The sequence below is a fragment of the Mastigoproctus giganteus genome, chromosome 13 (genome assembly GCF_048544385.1).
Source record: "Mastigoproctus giganteus isolate SK-2022 chromosome 13, ASM4854438v1, whole genome shotgun sequence".
Taxonomy (NCBI): domain Eukaryota; kingdom Metazoa; phylum Arthropoda; class Arachnida; order Uropygi; family Thelyphonidae; genus Mastigoproctus; species Mastigoproctus giganteus.
Window position 1 is genome coordinate 56,402,285 of NC_143587.1, and position 17,219 is coordinate 56,419,503.

The window sequence follows — 17,219 nt, forward strand, 5'->3', positions numbered from 1 at the left end:
AAGTAAACATGAGTGCCCAGTCCAACATTGTGTCAGTTTGGCATGACATAAGCAATGGGAAAACAAAAATGAGAGCAGGAGTGTGCTATAGACCTAATGACTGTGATGAGTATAACAAACAACTATATAGAGAAATAGTGGGATAGTAAATCAGAATATCTTATAATGGAGAATTTTAACTTTCCAGATATTGACTGGAACTTGTGGGTTGGTCACTCGCACACTAGCAAGACTTTTGTGGATTTTTCTGGATGGCTGTTTTCTACAGCAGCATATTAGAGAGGCAACAAGAGGGAGCAATACTCTTATCACACAGTAAGAATGTGCAGGTAAAAGACCCATTGGGTGACAGTGAGTCAGAGTATACTGATCTGGAATTTACTTAAAGTCATAACTATGGAACAGAAGTTAAACTAACAGGTCTATAATTACTTGTGTCACCCTTTGAACCCCCTTTGTGAATTGGGGATACATTTGCACATCTCCAGTCCATGGGGACCTCTCCTGAATCTAAGGATGCTCTCATAATTATGGCTAAGGGTTTGCTAACTTCCCTCGCTGATTCCTTCAGTATAACTGGATAGATTCCATCCACTCCCAAGTATCTTTTTTACATTTAACTTCAACAATTTCTCCTCTACTTTGTTCTCAATTATTACAAAATCACTTAGCTCCCTGTTAAAGTTTGATGAATATCTGGCATTCCCCTCCCTGAATAACTCCTCATGTGTGAATTTAGATGCAAAATATTCATTTAGTTTGTTAGCTACCTGAGCAGGATCGTTAACAGTTGAACCATTGATATAATAATAATTTATTTATCCCTATTTTATGTTACACTTTTTTGGGAAATAAGAGCAAAAAGAGAGGGAGAACACATAAGCCAATGGCTTTTTAGTGGTGTTCCCTTAAAAAAAAATGAATATAGAAATATACAATTGAAACATATACAGTTCTGGAATTGTACAGGTAATGTTTAACAGAAAATACAGAAATAAATTGGAGTTTTTTGTACATTTCTTTACAGAATACTTCGAAAAGCATCACTAGTTATAATATCATCGTGAAACATTTTTACAATTAAATGATGAGAGACAAGAAAAATGATGAGATGTGTGCACAGAAATTTACAAACTATTTGCCAACTGCTTCCTTTAACATTTGTACATTATTTCCATGTTGGTATTTTTAAAATCCAGGAGTTGAGTGGAAGGTAATTTGAATCAGACATCCCTGGTGATGTGTTCAATTAGTAGTTTCTTGGCGCCTCCGTAGCCAGGTGGGCAGGAGCAGCAGTGCGTAGCACACGCTTCTTGATTAGATCGGGGTGCGAGCCCATGACCACCAAATATGGAGGATGCGGACAGGTCAGGGAATGACCACCGCATATCCCCGGAGCAATATGGCCTTAGTTGCTAATGCTCCTAAAAACCAAATAACAAACATAACATAGTAGTTTCTTGAATTGATTTAGTGAAGTGACATTTTTGATTTTTGCAGGAAGTTTGTTCCAGGTTTTAGCACCTCTGTATTTTATACTTTTCTGACCTATGGCTTTTCTGAAAAGCGGAATCTTCAGGTTGGCTTCATTTCTTAGATTGTATGATATTTCTTCTTCTTCTATGGTTATGAAAAAGGACCTGAAGAGAGGGGGAAACTCTGGTGTCTTCAGTGTATTGTAAAAAAAAAGACCACCTCGGCTTTCTGTAGCAGTTGGTAGATGCTGAGGAGTCTCACTTCCTTGTAACTCAAACTAACCGATGCGTTCCAGGGAAGGCCCAAAATTAAACGAATGCATCGATTGAGAATGGAGTTGATTCTTGCAAGGTTTTCTTGACTGGTGGTACCCCATGGGATGATTCTATAGGTGAAGTGCAGTTGAATTAAAGAAAGGAATACTAGTCTGAGAAGGGAAGGAGACACCCAGGCAGAGGCCCTGGCGAGTATTCCCGCTAGTGACGAGGTTTTCTTTCATAGGGTTATCATCTGTTTTGCCCGACTTAGCTTATCATCTAGCCAGATTCCGAGAAATTTGGTTTCATTCACCCTTTCAAGTTGTTTTTCTTTGATTATTACGTCTAAATCAATATTTAGTGGTTTGCTTTTTGTTCTAAACACCAATGTATTTTGATTTTTCTGGATTCAGTATAAGCTGATTCTTTTGAAACCAACTATGCATCACAGAGAGCGAGGCAGAGATTTTGAGTTGAAGCTGATTAGGGTCTTTATATGTGATCAGGATGGAAATATCATTGGCATACGCTACAAGGTGAGAAGACGGAAGAAGAGAGAGAAATTCATCAATGTAAAGAACAAATAGGATAGGTCCAAGAAGTGAGCCTTGAGGTACCCCCTGGAAAAATAAAAGATGTCAGAGTACGATTGATTTGTTATTACAACAAACAGACAAATCAGTAAGGTAGTCTTCGAGGAGAAGGTTAATTTTCCCTCTCAAGCCAAGATTATTGAGTTTGTTAAGTAGAATATTATGGTTTATGCAATCAAAAGCTTTAGATAAGTCAAGAAACAGTGCTATAGCATAGTGACCCTTTTCAAGACAGTGAATGATCCCCGAGCAGAAGTCAACAATTGCAAGATCACTGGATCTTTTAGAGCAATAAGCATACTGTTGTTGATGGATGAGCTGATATTCTTCAAGAAAACCCATGAGTCTGCTATGAAGAATTTTTTCAAATAATTTTCCAAAGACTGAGAGTACAGCTATTGGGCGAAGGTTGTTGAGAGAGTTACAATGGCTTCCCTTTGGAACAGGGATTATTATTGCATTTTTGAATTGAGAAGGGAATTTACCAGATTGAAAGGAGAGATTGAATATATATACTTCAGTGGCGTAAGAATTGAGCTAAGGACCTTTTCAGCAGAGAAGGAGATATTTCATCAAAGCCAGGGGCTCCCTTTTCTTTCAACTGATTCCCTGCCTCTAAAATCTCTTGATCGGAGAGAGGACCGAGAAAAAAAAGAGTTTCTGATTGAGTACTTGGCAGATTCTCTCATTTCATTGTCTCTGAAATCAAGTTCGTCTTGAAAGAGATTATTTCCACTTGATATAAAGAGGTTACAGAAGGCAGTAGCTTTTAGCTCATCATCTGAAATGAGTACCTCATTTTCAATTACATCTCCAACGTAGGTCTGTGATTTCAGTTTCCTTCCCGGTAATAGTTTGTTCAAAACTGTCCATTTTTTCTTGCTTGTTATGATACCTGTAAGTTGAGAACTACAGTATTTTCTTTTCTCTGACTGAATGCAGTCAGTGACGACTTTGTTTCTGTACGTTGTGTATTTAGTTTTATCTGCCTCGATTCCTGTTACTCTAGCAATTCTTGCAAGGTTGTCTCTTTTCTTTAACATATTACAAATCTTGTTTGAGATGAACGGGCATATTTTCCCTCTTGGCCTAGTGGCCTTTTTATTCCCTGGTCTCCTCATATATGACACGTATTTTTCATAGCTATTTAGGATATGCTTAAAAAAGCAGTTTGTTGCAATTTCAGGATCACTTGTAGCAAGCACTCCATCCCACGTTGACTGCTGCAGGTTGTGACAAAGCTGATTGAGAGGGTCTGGAGTGACAGATTTGAAAGTGTGCATGATCTCTGCTTCATTTATTTCATTTTCAGTTACCATTAAGATGGGACGATGATCTGAAATAGTTGTATCAAGTATTGTATATGTGAGAGAGTATTCCCCAATTGCGAAGTCAAGAAGGGAATTGTAGGACTCTCCCATTCTAGTTGGGATATCTCCATCAGTAAGAACAGAGAAACCATTTGAAGTAAGTATCTAGGAGATCTTGCACCTGAGAGGAAGAGCTATAAAGAATGTTAATATTAAAGTCACCAATCAGTAGAAGGCTTAGGGATTTGCTTGGGAAATGAGATAGAGTATTGTCAAGAGTATTTACAAGGAAGCTTTTAACTGAAGCAGAAGGAGGTCGGTATATTTGGATATCAAATGGACCAATCTGATTCATCCCCTTCCTTCTAGAGTTTACATAAGTAAAGAACTCAGCTGTTTTTCTTTGCATCCTTTGCCAAAGATTTCTGGTAATCTGCCTTTGCCTGCCTAACCTCCTTTGTGACTTGATTACAGCTAGCTTATATCTGCTGTAGGCTTCTGTGTCGCCTGATAATTTATATGCATCCCATGCATTTTTATTCTCTGTCATGAGCCTCATTAATTCATCTGACATCCATTTAGGCCTGAACCTTGAACAGTATTTCTTAGTTGGTATGAAAAGCCTAGTAGCCTCCAAGATTAAGTCCCGTAACATCATGAGTTGATCCCACTGTATGTAATTTAAAAACTGTCTGAGACCACTGTAGTCACCTTTACGGAAGCAAAAACTCTTCCCTTTATCCTCGATGGTAGTTACATCTTTAAGTAAATCCCACATCAGTATAATGTGATCACTGTCACCTAGTGTTTCCTTTATCTGCAAATTCTTAATGCATGAATAATCACTACTGATAATCAGATCAAGAATATTACTCTCTCTGGTTGCCCCTCGAACACGTTGCTATAGAAAACAATCCTCTAATAAATCCATAAAAGTTTTGCTAGCATACGAGTGACCAATCCTCAAGTTCCAGTCAATATCTGGAAAGGAAGAGCTATCTCTTATGAGTGTGTAAGTTAAGAGGGTGGTGGTAGTGCCCATGTAAAATTTTGTTTTTAATATTCTGTCTCCTTTGTAAAATGTCTCATTTGTAAAATTTTCACTTTTTTCCTTTTGTCTCAATTTAATGAATACTGAAGAATGTAATTTTTATAATGTTATGAATTTTGTTTTTTTCTTTTTACAGTCAAACACATCATGTTTAAGTAGTTGGGACTACCAAAATGACAATCATGAGTCAGTTTGTTGTTGGGTTGAAAAGCCGTAATGAGGAATTGCGGATGAAAACAGCTCGAGAACTCCATCATTATGTCACAACAGAGTTGAGAGAGATGTCTTTTGAAGATGTAACCACTTTTATGGATGAATTTAACCATCACATTTTTGAGATGGTTTCAAGTTCAGATATAAATGAAAAGAAAGGGGGAATCCTTGCTATAGGTAAATATTAACTGAAAAGTTGAATCATATAATGAGTTGAAATATTGATAATGACTTTGCTTTTTTTATTTTTATGATGAATAAATAAAATAATATGTGCGATTATAACTAAAAAGGATAAAACAATTGCATTTACTCCATGGCTTATAATACCTTATATTGTATAAGGTTAAAATGCCGTCCAGTTTGTATTATAGCAAAATTTTATTAAAAACTAACATAGACTAAGGCTAAGAATTTGGTTAAGGTATTGAAAGCCAACATGAGAACCATGGGAAACTTTTACTGGTCAAAAGCATTTCCTGGTACCTCAACTTCTCCCTGCATTCTTGCTAAACAGATGGTGCGTGTTATCGGTAGTGGCAGTAGAAGCCGATAACGATGTATTGCTTAGTTTTTTCTCATTATTAAAAGCAGATTATCGGAGTCATGAGTGGGCTGAAATTTACTTATGGGTACACCCTCCATAAGTCTCAGTCTTAGGGTGTTTAGCCCCCCCTTCCTGCTGTTTTAGCTCAATACGAAAATGCCTTCTACAGACAGTGCGTGTTATCAGTAGTTACAGTAGAAGTCATTTTCCTATCAGGTTAAAACAGCAGGAAGGGGGGATAAACACCCTAAGACTTGAGGCAGTCTGGATGGTGTACCCATAAGTAAATTTCAGCTGCGAAGGCATTACACTCAAACTCCAATAATCTGCTTTTAATGATGAGAAAAAACTAATCAATACATCGTTATCGACTTCTACTTCCATTATCAATAATACGCACCATCTGTTTACCAAGAATACAGGGAGAAGCTGCTGTGTCACGTTTGACTGCTAAAAGTTTCCTGTGGTTCTCGTGTTGGCTTTCTTTACCTTCGCCCAGAATTCAATTCAACATCAACTTTATGCAGTTTATTTTCTGTTAAAACCATTGACTTGTATTTGTTTATTTGTAATTCACGCTACCTACTGTTTGCTGAAACACTGTAAAATGCAATGGATGATTATCTTATTTGGTGTAAAACTGTATGGATATTTATTGTTGATTGTATGTTAGCATCGCAAAAATGATTTGGATTCTCAAATACTGTTGCCGTTACCGTCAAATTGTGTTTTGCTATTTCCTCAATGACATCCAGGTGTTCAGTATACACTATTGACCAATAGGTTGCTTGATACATTATGGATTACCTTCTGTGATCTTAGTTGAAGCTTTATCAGGAGTGAGACAATGAATTTTTGAAAAAATTACTGGCCTTTGTATATTCTTTAGCCATTTCCAATCTCCTTCAGCACATCTTATTTTTGAATAATAACATAAATATTAAGTATAACGAAAGTATATTTGGATGTATTTCAGCTATAACATAAAATGCAGCTATGCGAACAAGAAATTTTGTTAAAAAAGACAGTTCAGATAGTTCTATATAATCTGAAAACTGTATCCATATGCAAGCAAACTGAGAAACATGATTGTTATCTTTGAAACTTAAATTGAATGAGAAGAGATATAGAATGGAACAAAAAAACTTTGTCACAAACTGTCAGAATGGATACAAGTTATTGTCATATGAAAAGATTACTCTGTCATTTAACCAATATTTAAGAAATTTTAGAACTTATTTGAGAAGATAATAATACTTATAGAGGCATGTGATGCAAGAAAGCAAGTGTATCAGTTTATGTAGCATCAGCCAAAAAAAAAATTCACACAACCATTCCCTCTAAATGTTTGTCCAGTTCCTCCTTGAATTTATTTAAGCTATCAACGTCCACAATCACAGATGGAAGTTTGTTCCAGCAATTAACCACCTGCTGGCTAAAGGCAAATTTCCACACATCTATACTACAACTGTCTTTCCTCAATTTGAATTTATGCCCCCTTAGGTTCGTAATCTGAGCAAGTGGAAGAATCTCATCAGAATTCATCGTGCTCAACCCATTCAAGGCCTTATACACCTCAATCAGATCACCTCGCAGGTTCCTAGTCAACAGCTGCTGCAGTTTGCAGAACTTAAGCCTCTCTTGGTAAGAGGATTCCTTCTCTGTACATGCTCAAGCAAATCTACTTCCTTTCTAAAATGAGGCCTCCAGATCTGTACGCATTAATCAAGGCATGGCCTGACCCATTGCCTTATACAAAGGGATAATCACCTCCTTTTTCCTGCTAGCAAAATTCATGTATATCATTGACAAAACCCAATGACCTGCTCTTGCAGCCTGTCTGCATTGCTCAGAAAACTTCATATCTGACTGCACAATTACTCCTAGGTCTTTTTCATTTTCTACTACCCTAAGTGTAGTACCACATAGTTGGTACGTTCCTCTGGAGTTACTTCAAGTATGCAGTACTTGGCATTTATCAATGTTTAACTTCAGTTGCCAGTTCTCAGCCCATCTGCCCAAATTTTCTAGACCTTGTTGCAGTAGCACACTGCCATTGCTATCATTAACAACTCTGCCGACCTTTGTATCATCTGCAGACTTCGACACTAAGCATGATATACCTTCATCAATATCATTGATAAATATACAAAACAACATTGGGCCCAACACCGAACCCTGTGGAACTCCACTTATAGCATTAGTCCATGAAGAGCAGCATTCACTGATTACCACCCTCTGTCTCTCCCACTCAACCACTCTTTTATCCATTGTAGCAACTTACCCTTAATACCATTCTGCTCCAATTTGTACAGTAGTCTTCCATGTGCAACAGTGTCAAAAGCTTTCCTGAAATCCAAGTACAGTCAGTCCTCGTATAACACGTGTTTACACTACACAAATTCTATCCTACACAATTTATGAATAGGGGAACGATATCATATATAACACGAACCGAATTCGCTTATGCACGATTCGCCTTTGTGTTTACAAGAAATGGCAGTCGAACGCGGAATCACCCTAACTGAACACAACACGATAGGAATGAAGAGAAGATTCTGAAAATGTATTTGTTTTTTTATATCAGTGAAGGGGAAACATATTTCACCATAATAAGGTAAAAACCCACACAATTCCAGCTATCGGTATTATTGCAAATGCCATTAGATCGAGTTTACTAACAGATTCCATTAGCAGAAACGCAACTGGAAATTATTTTTGTTTTATGGTAGTAACCCCCAGAAATGTGCTATAGTAAAATGTGAGGTGTTAATAGTGTATCTCTGCCTTTACTGTGTTGTTTATTCAGTTACTACACGCACACAGCTTTGTTTATGTGTATCAAGCGTGCCTCCTCATTTTGTAATTGTGCTTTATTCCCTAAAAATGCCCCTCGACGTGGGCACCTGTACGTGGTGAGGGGACCTCCCAGTGATGCTGCTGGACTTCCAGACTAGCATCACTGGGATCCAACGCCCACAGCCTAGGTTCCGGGCTTACATCAATGGAATCCGGCGTGTTTGCCGTGCGCTGCGACCCGTGGAAATTCGGAAAGGGGGATCCTGGTGGTTGAGGGGCCCAGCTTCAATACACCACTTTGGTCCCTGCTTCGACAAGACGGGTGGTCCTGGAAGGCCCGGCTAGGATCAATCGGCTAGTAGGTTCGCCTGCGAGGGTCAACCGTGTCAATGTCACGCTCCTACCCTCATGGTCCGAGGGACAGGATTCAGGCTGGCGGTGGTGCAGGTATGGTGTCTGGGTAGCCCTGGCGTCCCACTCCCAAGCGCATTTATTGCATGCCGGGTAGTGGGCGTCCCTTTGGGCTCCGTGGTGGGTGGGGAGCCCGGGCACTGAACCACTTAAAATTTACATGAATCCTGATAAACTTACTTCTTCAGGGGCCCCAACCCGGTCCCTATCTGAAAACATTGATACAGATTCAGATAGCATTATTGCTACAAAGAGGCAGCGTACAGAAATATCATCAGGGTCTGTTCCAAGGTTCCTAATTATGCACTCAACCAGTGAAAAACCGATTGGTAAAATGTCACCCTTTTTTATTCAAAAAGGGTTAGACGGGTTAGCAGGTTCTCCCAAATCAGTTAAGAGGCTCCGTTCTGGAGACCTCTTAATTGAAACTAAAAATGACAGGCAATCGGAACATCTACTCCGAGTAACATCAATCGGAGGTATCCCTATAACAGTGACACCACACAGAACACTCAATTCATCGAGAGGTGTCATTTCGGAGTGGGACCTTCTCGACGTAACCGAGGAGGAAATCTGCTCTGAATTAAAACCACAGGGAGTCATTGCCGTCAAGAGAATCACTGTGCGAAGGGATGGAAAAATTGTTAAAACCAGGAGCGTTATCCTGACTTTTAACTCTCCTAAACCTCCTGACGAGATCAAAGCTGGATACATCAACTGTTCAGTGCGTCCATACGTTCCAAATCCTTTACGGTGTTTTAAATGCCAGAAGTATGGACATTCTCAAATGGCCTGCCGCGGAGTCCTTGCATGCGCTCGATGCGGTGCAAAGGACCACGAAACAACAGCATGTTCAGCCGCAAAACCCACCTGTATTAACTGTGAAGGCGAACACCCGGCCTACTCCCGAGCATGCCAGAGGTGGAAAGAAGAAAAAGAAATTCAACGGCTGAAGGCAGAGCTAAATATATCATACCAGGAGGCAAGGAAATCGGTGAAACCCCTGAATATCAACAAACCTACCTACGCCCAGAAGGTAGCAGGGAGATGTTCCGTCGGAACTCAGACGGACATGACCATTCCTCCAAAGGAGTCTTTCACTCCCATCGCACGGTATCTCTTAAGTTCTCAAAAACCTGCACAAAAGGACCAATCAGCTGCCACTCCTATATCGGTACCTCCTAATGCTCCACAAGTAACTAAGGTAATTATGAAAGAAAAGAATAAGAAAGGGGAAGTCCCACCCAGTACCCAAGAAAAGATGGATGTCGAGCAGAAGGAGGTACTCGAAGATTCAGTCTTGGAACTCTTTGCGGAGGAGGAAATGGACACGGGACAGCGTCCATTCTTCCCCGAAAAAGATAAATTCAAGACTGATAAAAGTAAGCCCTCAGCACCTCGGAAGCCGCCTGATGGACCCACCAAGCCAAAATAATGGCTAAATTCCTACAATGGAATTGTCGTGGATTCCGGCGAAATATTGATGACATCAAGGCCCTCCTGCAAAAGCACGAGCCAGTTTGCTTTTGCTTGCAGGAGACATATCTAAAGGCAAATGATGATCCCACCATGCACAACATCACAGTTTTTCGAAAGGATAGAATTGCGGATGGCTCTGTACATGGGGGAGTGGCTATCCTTGTGGGTAACCAGACCCCAGTGCAGCCCTTGCTAATTACAACCAGCATAGAGGCTGTTGCAATTCGCCTTTCAGTGGGATTTTTAATAACTGTGTGCTCCATTTATTTGCCACCTGGGACTGACATCACCCAGGCAGACCTTGATGATCTTCTAATGCAGCTGCCTCCCCCTTTCTTACTTCTCGGGGATTTTAGTGATGTTAGCACTACCCTGTGGGGTAGTGCTAACATCAACGGAAGGGGACGAGTCATAGAGCGTATGCTCAATGACAATGACCTTTCCCTTCTAAATAATGGAACAAACACCTTCTTCCACATGCCTACCCGTACTTTTTCTGCCATTGATCTCTCTATCTGCTCCCCTTCTCTACTCCCTTCACTCACTTGGGAAGTGGAGGAGAATCCATACGGAAGCGATCACTTCCCCGTGATAACCTTGTTACACAGTGGGAGACCATGTCTTCCTTTTAGGTTACCACGGTGGAAGATTGATCAGGCTGACTGGACTGCCTTCCAACATTAGGCAAATTTTGATCTTAGCACAGTCAGTCAAGAGCCTATCAATGATGCAGTTAAGTACATCACAGAAATCATTGTCCAAGCAGCTGCTAATGCTGTCCCAAAAACATCAGCCCGGTTTCCACCATTTCCCAAACCTTGGTGGAATTCACAATGCACAGCAGCAAAAAAGGCTCAAAACAAAGCGTGGGGGATAGTTTGCCGTTATCCTACCACGAACAACCTTATAGCCTTCAAACGTGCACGAGCCAAAGCACGCTACATCCGTCGTCAGAGTCAAAAGGAATCGTGGATCCGTTTTACATCATCTATTAACCAGTCTACCAACTCTAAGGTAGTCTGGGATAAAATCTGGAAAATGAAGGGGAAATATACATCCCACCCTTCTTCAATCCTAGATTATAATGGATGCGCTATTGCAGATCCAACTGCAATAGCCAATGCTCTTGGGGAAACATTCTCTAACATCTCCACAACATTGTACTCCCCAGAGTTCCTGGTCCTGAAACATAAATTGGAAAAACAAGCACTTAATTTTAAGACCAAGGGCCTCTATCCCTACAATGGGGCGTTCACTATAGAGGAACTGAAAAGAGCCCTCACTCTTTCCAAAGCAAGTGCTGTTGGACCAGATGGCATCCATTATGAAATGATTAAACATCTTTCACCAAAATCTATGGATTGTCTGCTCCTTCTGTATAACAGAATCTTTACTGAAGGGCAGTTTCCGGACTCCTGGCGAAAGGCAATCGTTCTTGCCTTCCCTAAGCCAGGAAAGGATCCAAAAGTCACCACCAACTATCGTCCTATTGCTCTGACTAGCTGTCTGTGCAAAATCCTGGAGAGAATGGTCAATTCTCGTTTAATATGGTATTTAGAATCAAATGACCTTCTCTCCAGCATCCAGTGCGGCTTCCGAAGGAACTAGTCCACTTTGGACCATCTTATTAGAATGGAAGCATCCATCCGGGATGCTTTCCTAAAACGGGAACACTTGGTGTCGGTGTTCTTTGACATGGAGAAAGCGTATGACACAACTTGGAGATTTGGCATTTTAAAAGACTTACATAGCCTAGGCCTAAGAGGGCATCTGCCCTTTTTTATTCAAAACTTTTTAGCCAATCGATCGTTCCAAGTTCGTGTGGGATCCTCACTCTCTCGCTCCTTTAGCCAAGAGGAGGGAGTACCACAAGGATCAGTATTAAGTGTCACACTTTTTGCCATCAAAATAAATTCCATCACAGAACAACTTCCTCCAACTGTAAACAGTGCCCTCTATGTTGATGACTTTAGCATTTTTTGCCAGTCGTGCAACATGAGGGTTATTGAAAGACAACTGCAGAAAGCCATTGATAGTCTGAATTCCTGGGCACTTGCAAATGGCTGCAGGTTCTCGCCGGAGAAGACCGTTTGCGTACACTTTTGTCGCAAGCGTAATCTTCATCCTGAACCTGAATTAAGGCTTGGACAAAATGCTATTACAGTAGCAGCAAACACAAAATTATTGGGACTCATATTCAATAAAAAACTAACTTTTTTGGATCATATTCGTCAACTCCGCACAAAGTGCACACGTGGGCTTAATATTCTCCGCTCGCTCTCCTCTACATCCTGGGGAGCAGACCGATGTACCATTCTTCGGCTTTACCGTGCACTTGTGCGATCCAAACTAGATTATGGGTCCCAGGTATATACCTCAGCCCGAGACAGTGTCCTGCGGTGGCTGGACCCCGTCCATCATCAGGCTATACGCATCGCTACTGGAGCATTTCGAACATCTCCTGTCCAGAGCTTATACGTTGAAGCAAACGAACCACCGTTATCACTTCCACGTAAGCAGTTGTCTCTAAAGTACGCCTTAAAACTGAAATCCCTGCCAGACCATCCTACGTGGCCATTCGTTTTTGAGCCACGATGGGAAAATTTATATAATACTCGAAAGACTGCCAATCGTCCTTTTGGTATTCGTTTCCAAGAGCTACTCAAAGAACTTAATATGAAGGTAGACAAGGTTGCCCAAACATCAAAGCAACCCTTTCCACCCTGGCATGCTCGTGTCCCGGCATGCGACTTGTCCCTTAGAAACTGGGGAAAGTCGGACACTCCATCATGTGTCTACCTGCAGCTTCATTCAGCACACCGAACTGAATATTCTGACTTCGCGCCAGTCTACACAGACGGTTCGAAGTCAGAATCATATGTGGGATCTGCTGCTGTCTTTACAGACAGCACTATATCAGAGCAGATTCCCTCTGAATGCAGCATATTTACTGCAAAGCTGCACGCTGTAAAGTTAGCCTTGGATCATATTAGTAAATACCAATACCAACGGTTCATTTTATATTCTGACTCTCTTAGCATGTTACAGGCTTTAATATCTGTGAGATATAATCCTCATCCAGTTCTGTCTAGCATTCAGCAGAAGATTCACGTTCTCAATGAACGCGAATATGACATCCGCTTCTGCTGGATTCCCAGCCACATTGGGATTAGGGGAAATGATTTGGCTGACGCCGCAGCCAAATCAGCAATTCCCAATAATAACCGCTGCCTGTTAGTCCCCTATACAGACTACAGGCAAATAGTACATCAAAAGATACATTCCCAATGGCAGGATTCGTGGAATAGACAGACTGCAAATAAATTATATCATATAAAGCCTGTAATTGAACCGTGGCAGTCTAGTCTGCGCAGGAATCGTAAGGAGGAAGTTGTTCTTGCCCGGACCCGCATAGGACATAGTCATTTAACTCATTCGTTTTTGCTGAGGGCTGATGACCCTCCTATGTATGTGTCCTGTGGCACAATTTTAACGATTAGACACCTTTTAATTGACTGTCCAGTTTTTAGCAATATCCGTCTTACCGCTTTTAATCATCTGACTGAGCCGTATACACTCAGTCAGATTTTATCTGACAGTGACAACGTGTCTGCTGTTTTTAGCTATTTTAAATTAATAAAAGTTTTTAATTGTATTTAATTTAAGCTATTGTTACGTTTTTATTGATTTATTTTTTATATCTTTGTTATTATATATCTGGACATGGTGGCCTTACTAATTAGGTCACCGAGAATTTAAACAAAAAAAAAAAAAATTTTAAATATTACCTAGTCATGGCGCATTATAGCCGTAGCTGCTAATGCGGCAAAAAATCCAAACAAACAAACCCTAAAAATGAGTAAAATACTTAAAAGGTGTGAAAAGGAAGCGTCCTGGTGAAGAAACTACAGATTCAGAGAGAAAAAGAAAGGCAATATCGATAAAAAAAAAAAACAGAGGTGGACTGGTCAAAATTCTTACCCGGGAAAATTTGTAGTGGCCTCATATTAGCGTTTATAGCCAAAATCACACTGGCCTCCTACCCACCGGGGTTTCCCCGGTAAGACTTATGGCCAGTCCACCTCTGTCGATAGAGAAAAAATATGAAATTGTGAAACGCTTTGAGCGAAATGAAAGACCATGTGATATTGCACGTGCTACAGGCCTAAGTGAGGCAATGCTAAGAATTAGAAAGAATGCAGAGAAAATAAAAACAACTTTCATAGCAACAACAACTCAAAGTGTAATTAAAATCCATTAGATCAAGACACAAAGAATTGGAAGAGATGGAATGGCTGTCATCTGTTTGGATAGAAAATCAAACAAAAAACAAGTTTGCTTACTTAAAGCATTAGCAATATTTTATTACGTAATAAAATACGTAAGTACAGTATTTTATTACGATAATTCGAATAATTACAATAGATATATTATGATTATTTATAGTGTTGGTAATGTTTTGGTTACAAATGTGTGTTCAGTCTTGGGTGGTTGGCACCCAACCCTATTTTTCCCATAGGGCCTGTTGTTTATATTGCATGATTTTGCATTGCACGAGGGTTTCTAGGAACACAACTATTGTGCTGTACGAGGACTGACTGTATATGAGATCAAAATTATTTTTTGCATCCAGTTCCTTGGTAATGTTTTGGTTACAAATGTGTGTTCAGTCTTGGGTGGTTGGCACCCAACCCTATTTTTCCAATAGGGCCTGTTGTTTATATTGCATGATTTTGCATTGCACGAGGGTTTCTAGGAACACAACTATTGTGCTGTACGAGGACTGACTGTATATGAGATCAAAATTATTTTTTGCATCCAGTTCCTTTGTAACCACATCATAGTATCCAATCAAGTTTGTCAGACAAGACTTTCCCTAATCAAACCCATGCTGTGTCTGAATTATTGCTGCAGGCTTGTCTAGATGATCCTGCAATGCATCTTTAACCAGTGATTCCATTATTTTACCCGCAACAGAAACTAAACTGGTCTGTAATTACTTGTGTCACCCTTCGATCCCCCGTTGTGAATTGGGGACACATTTGCACATCTCCAGTCTGTGGGGACCTCCCCTGAGTCCAAGGATGCTCTCATAATTATGGCTAAGGGTTTGCTTAGTTCCTTTACTGCCTCCTTTAATATAAATGGATGAATCCCATCCGCCCTAGGTGCCTTTCTTATGTTTAACTTCAACAATTTCTCCTCCACTTTGCTCTCGGTTATTACAAAATCATTAAGCACTCTGCTACAATTTGATAACCTTCTGGCATTTTCCTTCCCTAATAACTCCTCATGTGTGAATGTTGATACAAAATACTCATTCAGTTTGTTAGCTATCTGAGCAGGATCCTCAACAGTCTAACCATCGATATCAAGTGGACCAATCTGATTCATCCCCTTCCTATTAGAGTTTATATAAGTAAGGAAATCCTTGCTGTTTTTCTTAGCATCCTTTGCTTAAGATTTCTCTTAATCTTCTTCGCTTGCCTAATCTCCTTTGTGACTTGATTACAGACTAGCTTATATCTGCCATAGGCTTCTGTGTCGCCTGATAAGTTATATGCATCCCATGCATTTTTGTTTTCTGCCACCAAATTTCACTAGTTCATTTGACAACCATTGAGGCCTAAACCTTGAACAATATTTCTTAATAGATATGAAGCATTTAGTAGCTTCCATGATTAATTCCTTGAATGCTTCCCACTTAGAATTTGCTGTTTGTAACATCATCAGTTGGTCCCACTGTATAGAATTTAAATACTGTCTCAGACCTCCGTAGTCACCTTTACGGAAGCAAAAACCCTTTCCTTTATCACTGATGGTAATTATATCTTTAAGTAAATTCCACATCAGTACACTGTGATCACTGCCACCTAGTGGTTCCTTTTTCTGCAAATTCTTAATACACAAATGATCACTGCTAATAACCAGATCAAGAGTATTACCCTCTGGTTGCCTCTCGAACATGCTGCTGCAGAAAAGAATCATCCAATAAATCCACAAAAGTCTTGCTAGTGCGCGAGCGACCAACCACAAGTTCCAGTCAATATCTGGGAAGTTAAAGTCTCTGATTATAAGACATTCTGATGTACTAGCCCACTCCATTTCTCTCTACAATTGTTCATTGTACTCATTCGAGTCATTAGGCCTATACACAGTCCTACTCTTATTTTTGCTTTCCCAGTGCTTATGTCACACCAAACTGACTCAACATTGCACTGTCCATCTATGTCAACTGGATACACTTCCTTTAATTTTATGTTTTTCTAAATTAACAGCATAACACTGTTAATTAAGAAAAAAATAAAACCCCTCCTCCCTTCCTATCCTGTTTATCCTTTCTGTACACATTGTACTCCCCAAATTCCAATTCTGCATTCCTAATACCTGTGTGACACCACATCTCTGATATTCCAACAATATCTGCCTTTGATGTCTTGACCAATACTTTAAATTCATCAAATTTATTAACTATACTTCTAGCATACATGCAAGTATACATGCACCTATTCTAATAGTTACCCTAACACATCCCACATATTTATTTGTTTCATGATGACTGCCATCAGTCCCTGAAATCCCCAGCAACCCTTGCTCCAGGCCGCTGCATATTCTAATAAGAAGTAGTGCAAGAATCACCTTCACCTCTGCCTGTGGCTACTTTTAACCTTTTAGTCTGTGAATCCCCCAACCTAGCAGTTTTCCCACCCACCTAACACTGCCTCAATAGCATCAGCAAATATTCTTGCACTCTTTCTATTTAAGTGTATCCCATCCCTGTAGAAGCAGTTTCTCCTGTTAACAAGCACAGACCACGCTGAAAAAAATTCTACCCCACAAGCCTTGCACAATCCCTCCAGTGCCAAATTGATTGACAAGGCTCTGATCATGTACTCCCTCCTATCGTGTCTGGGCAGAATTGCAGACACTTTAAAATTTAGCCCTAACTCATGACTTTTTTTTTCATCATTGACCTGTACTTGTTAAGTAAATCTGCAGATCTTCTAATCTTAATGTAATTGGTGCCAACATATACAACAATATCACCCTTTGTGCCCTTAAAAGATGATATCTGCTTTTTAG

General features: G+C 40.1%; 1 protein-coding gene across 1 annotated transcript in view; it reads left to right on the plus strand.

Annotated features, from left to right (window-relative positions):
• mTor (serine/threonine-protein kinase Tor) overlaps positions 1-17,219 on the plus strand; it is a 704,297-nt gene that overhangs the window by 30,317 nt on the left and 656,761 nt on the right. Inside the window, exon 2 of the mRNA XM_090387576.1 lies at positions 4,824-5,077. Within this exon, the coding sequence (XP_090243702.1) occupies positions 4,861-5,077 (217 nt within the window). The 5' untranslated portion in view covers positions 4,824-4,860. The remainder of the gene's footprint in view (positions 1-4,823; positions 5,078-17,219) is intronic.